The sequence below is a fragment of the Pinus tabuliformis genome, chromosome 6 (assembly GCF_031772625.1).
Source record: "Pinus tabuliformis cultivar Carrire ecotype Pingquan chromosome 6, CPIR1, whole genome shotgun sequence".
NCBI lineage: Eukaryota > Viridiplantae > Streptophyta > Pinopsida > Pinales > Pinaceae > Pinus > Pinus tabuliformis.
The window spans coordinates 174,904,472-174,907,946 of record NC_142292.1 but is presented as its reverse complement, the minus strand read 5'-3'; the positions used below and the strand labels follow the sequence as shown (position 1 = coordinate 174,907,946).

General features: G+C 39.4%; 1 protein-coding gene across 1 annotated transcript; it reads right to left on the bottom strand.

Annotated features, from left to right (window-relative positions):
* Positions 1 to 1,970: 1,970 nt before the first annotated feature.
* LOC149258027 (germin-like protein 8-2) lies at positions 1,971 to 2,744 on the bottom strand. Its single transcript, XM_089397575.1, has 2 exons — positions 2,615 to 2,744; positions 1,971 to 2,512 (listed from the first exon to the last, which is right to left on the bottom strand). The coding sequence occupies exons 1-2, from the start codon at positions 2,742 to 2,744 to the stop codon at positions 1,971 to 1,973; spliced, it is 672 nt and encodes a 223-aa protein (XP_089253701.1).
* Positions 2,745 to 3,475: the final 731 nt, after the last annotated feature.

Sequence of the window (3,475 nt, the reverse complement as noted above, 5' to 3'; positions counted from 1 at the left end):
GAGGTTGGTAACGAAGTGGAAAATAAATATTATGATGTAATGCCAGAGGTAGAGAAGGACGAGGAAGAGGAGAAATCTCACACAAGCACCCTTCCTTTAAAGCACAATCAAGTGAGTCCCTGAGTTTTAACTCCTTGAAACAACCATCACAGCAACCACAACAAGTTCAACTCTAACACCAATCAAGCAAGTTGAGATCAACAAATCAAGCGAGCGTGCCCGTCAAATCCCATAGCAAGCGAGCCTGTCATTCAAGTAAAGTGACACAGTTCAAAGCACAACATCTACGACAAGAGAGCCTGACTTCAAGTGAGGAAGTTCAGATGGCGCAGCGTATTCAGTTGTTAAACATTCTTCACAGTTTAATCATCTCCAGTGATGAAGACATGGTGCACATCAGCAAATAAACTCTTGCTGATATTTCACGGCATCTACAGCAAACGCATGAAACCATTGAGTTTCTTCAACTTGAGTCCCAACTTCAAAGGAATGAATTGCAAGAAAAGAGTGATACTTTCAAGTCTTTGAACCATCCAGATGATAAGTCATTCATCCCAACAACTTCAAGTGTCGAAGTTGTTCATGATCAAATTCAAATTTCTTCCAAACCCATCATCAAGCCCTGGGAAGAAATTCAAAATAACAAGAATAGACGTGGCTTAGGATATGTCCCTCATGACACAAACTTACAAATCCCAGACTATTCCAAGCCAATTAAGTTTGTGAGTGCAGGATTTCTTGAACCACTCACCTCAGCAGGTTCTAAGAAAGTTGTAGACAAACGAAATTTCATGCAAACTGAAGTTCATGTTCAACCGAAATGCTCTCATTGTCAAAGAGCCGGTCATATGGAAGATCAGTGTTTTGATCTCCATCCATGTTGCCATTGTGGCAAGCACAATCATTCCTCAGAAAAATGTCGCAACCAACAAAAATCAGGCAGATTGAAGATACATTATGAATGGATTGATCCTTGGGAATGGTCATCCACAGTCAAACGATTGTCTCAGTTCTACAACCGACTACAATCATACATAGTGCAGCCAACAGTGAACCGATGATGGTACTCTCATGCAATTGAATGAGGGAGTACAACAGTGAAACTCTCCTACACCTGAAGGGGGGGAGTTCAGATAAATTTTGGAGAAGATTGTCTCTCCTTTCAGCTGACAAAGGGGGGAAAATGTCAATGAAATTGACAAGTGGTTGTCAGACTGAAAGTCTCGACAACATCAGCGAAGGAGGAGTAATAAGGAGGAGTAATCAAGTTGAAGATAGTAGTGTCGTACAAGCTACTGCAACAGTGCTTCAAAATGAAAAGGAAGTTGGATATATAACAATAGATCTATAGAAAGATGAAGAGTTTAGTGAATCCCACTTGAAAGTGGATGGTAATGGAGTGTTACCACCAACACCTACGTCTGGCATAGTTAAAGCTACCAATGGAGCAACAAGAGGTTTTGATCGTGGAATTGTGGAAAAATCCTGTGTCGGTGATGTTTATTACTTGATCTTTTGTTCAATTTTTTCAATCCTGTGTCAGTGATGTTTATTACTTGATCTTTTGTTCAATTTTTTCTATAATCTATGTAGTTCTTGGTAATTTAGGCGGTGTATCAAAGCCGTTCCTGCAGTTAGTTTTGAGTAGACTACATTTTTAAAAGAAGGATGTTGTTCTCTTTGTGAGAATGGTGGACGACTTCTTCCTCTGAACAGTTGAATATTGATTAACATGAGAAATTTCATAATCCAAATTAACACTGATATGTATTTCCAAGTCTTTGTCAATCGTGTATCAAACGCAGCGTCAGATTTGAAATATTGAACTTTTATTTATATTATAATTAAACGCAGCGTCTGCTATTATAATTACCTCTCTCAGATAACAACATCGGGAGGTTGGTATATAAATACCACCTCAATTGAAGGAAGGAAAGAGCGAATAGTATTATGACAGCATCGGATCAAGATCATGAGGATGTGAACCTGCTTTGGATAATTTGGACGAGCTTGTCATCGATCTGGAAAGCTCTGGCGAGCACAGAGGCAGAAACAGGAGGAGAGGCTCCGAACAAGGCCGGCGCAACCTGCTGAGTTCCTGGATTCTGGCTGTTCAGTCCAGAGAAGGCCACTGCGTTGACAGGGCCAATGTTCTGTTGGAAATGCACAAGACCTCGAGGGAACACAAACACGTCTCCCTTCTCCAGCGTTGTGGAGAACAGAGTGTTGTTAGTGGTGATAAAGCCAACCAAGAGAGTACCCTCGATCACCACCAAGATTTCGGTGGCCCGCGGATGTGTGTGAGGAGGGTTGAGGCCGAGAGGAGCAGCGAAATCAAGGCGGACCAACGAAATTCCCAAGGTGTTTAAGCCTGGTAGCTGCGTTACAAAAGCTGGCGTTACAACGAATCCCAACTGGTTACTGGTATCTCCTGGTTTATCTAGGCCCCTCAACCGGAAGTCGTCTGCTGTGACCGTCATCGCATTCTTACATGGAAACCCGTTCACAATAACTGCACAATTCAAAATATATATAAAATGTTATTCACCCATGATCAGCTAGCAGACATTCGCAAACGCACAAGACATACATAATTACGACATGGAAACATTACCATTGCTTTGCATATCAGCAACGCAAATGTCTTGTAAAGGATCTGGATCACTTGCACGCACAATAACAATACTATTCGCGTATGATAAGATCACTAGTACTGCAACTGCTAACGCCGGAAAGGATTCCATGGCTGTAACTCACTATTTTTCTTTTCTTCTATTCGAAAATAAATAGAGATGGACTGAATTTGATTATGAATGGAGAGCGTTGCTCCCTTTTATAACTATGGTAAATGACCCGGTGTTGCAGGTCCACCCACCGAATCCCCTCTGCCGCATACGACTGTGTCAGAGTTCTGGTTAGTTAGAGTCTAGAGTCTATAGTTATGTTTTGTGAAATATATATATATATATGTCTGTCGGGAGGATATGGTCAGTTGCGTATTTTCTTTCCACATTCAAAAATAGAAAATGTTTGGTTTCATATAACGTGTTTTACTTTTTCAAACTAAAAAAATTGTACAATGATCCGGAGTTTGTTTTAGATTGTCTTTTAAGAATGAAAAAGTCTGCTTTCATATAACATGTTTTACTTTTTCAAACTAGAACAATTGTACAGTGATCGGGAGTTTGATACAGTTTGGGAGTTAATATTTAATCACAAAAAATAATTAATTGATAATGGTGTTATATATATATATATATATATATATAAAAAGAGTAAGATTGTATTGCTTAACAAAATCAAAGTTTCAGTGCATAGTTCTACTATCTACTACCATTACTAGTATTTTTTAGAGCAATTTATTGAATGTGAAACTATATAGTTTTGCCCATCTCCTAATAGAGTTATAGAGCAATATGCCGAATTGGAAATTATATAATTTTGCCCATTTGCCAGTAGAGTTATAGAGCAACCT

Coding starts and splice junctions, on each gene's coding strand:
- LOC149258027 (XM_089397575.1), bottom strand. CDS start 2,744: ATGGAATCCTTTCCGGCGTTAGCAGTTGCAGTACTAGTGATCTTATCA. Junction 2,513..2,614: donor TGCTGATATGCAAAGCAATG/GTAATGTTTCCA, acceptor TGAATTGTGCAG/TTATTGTGAACGGGTTTCCA.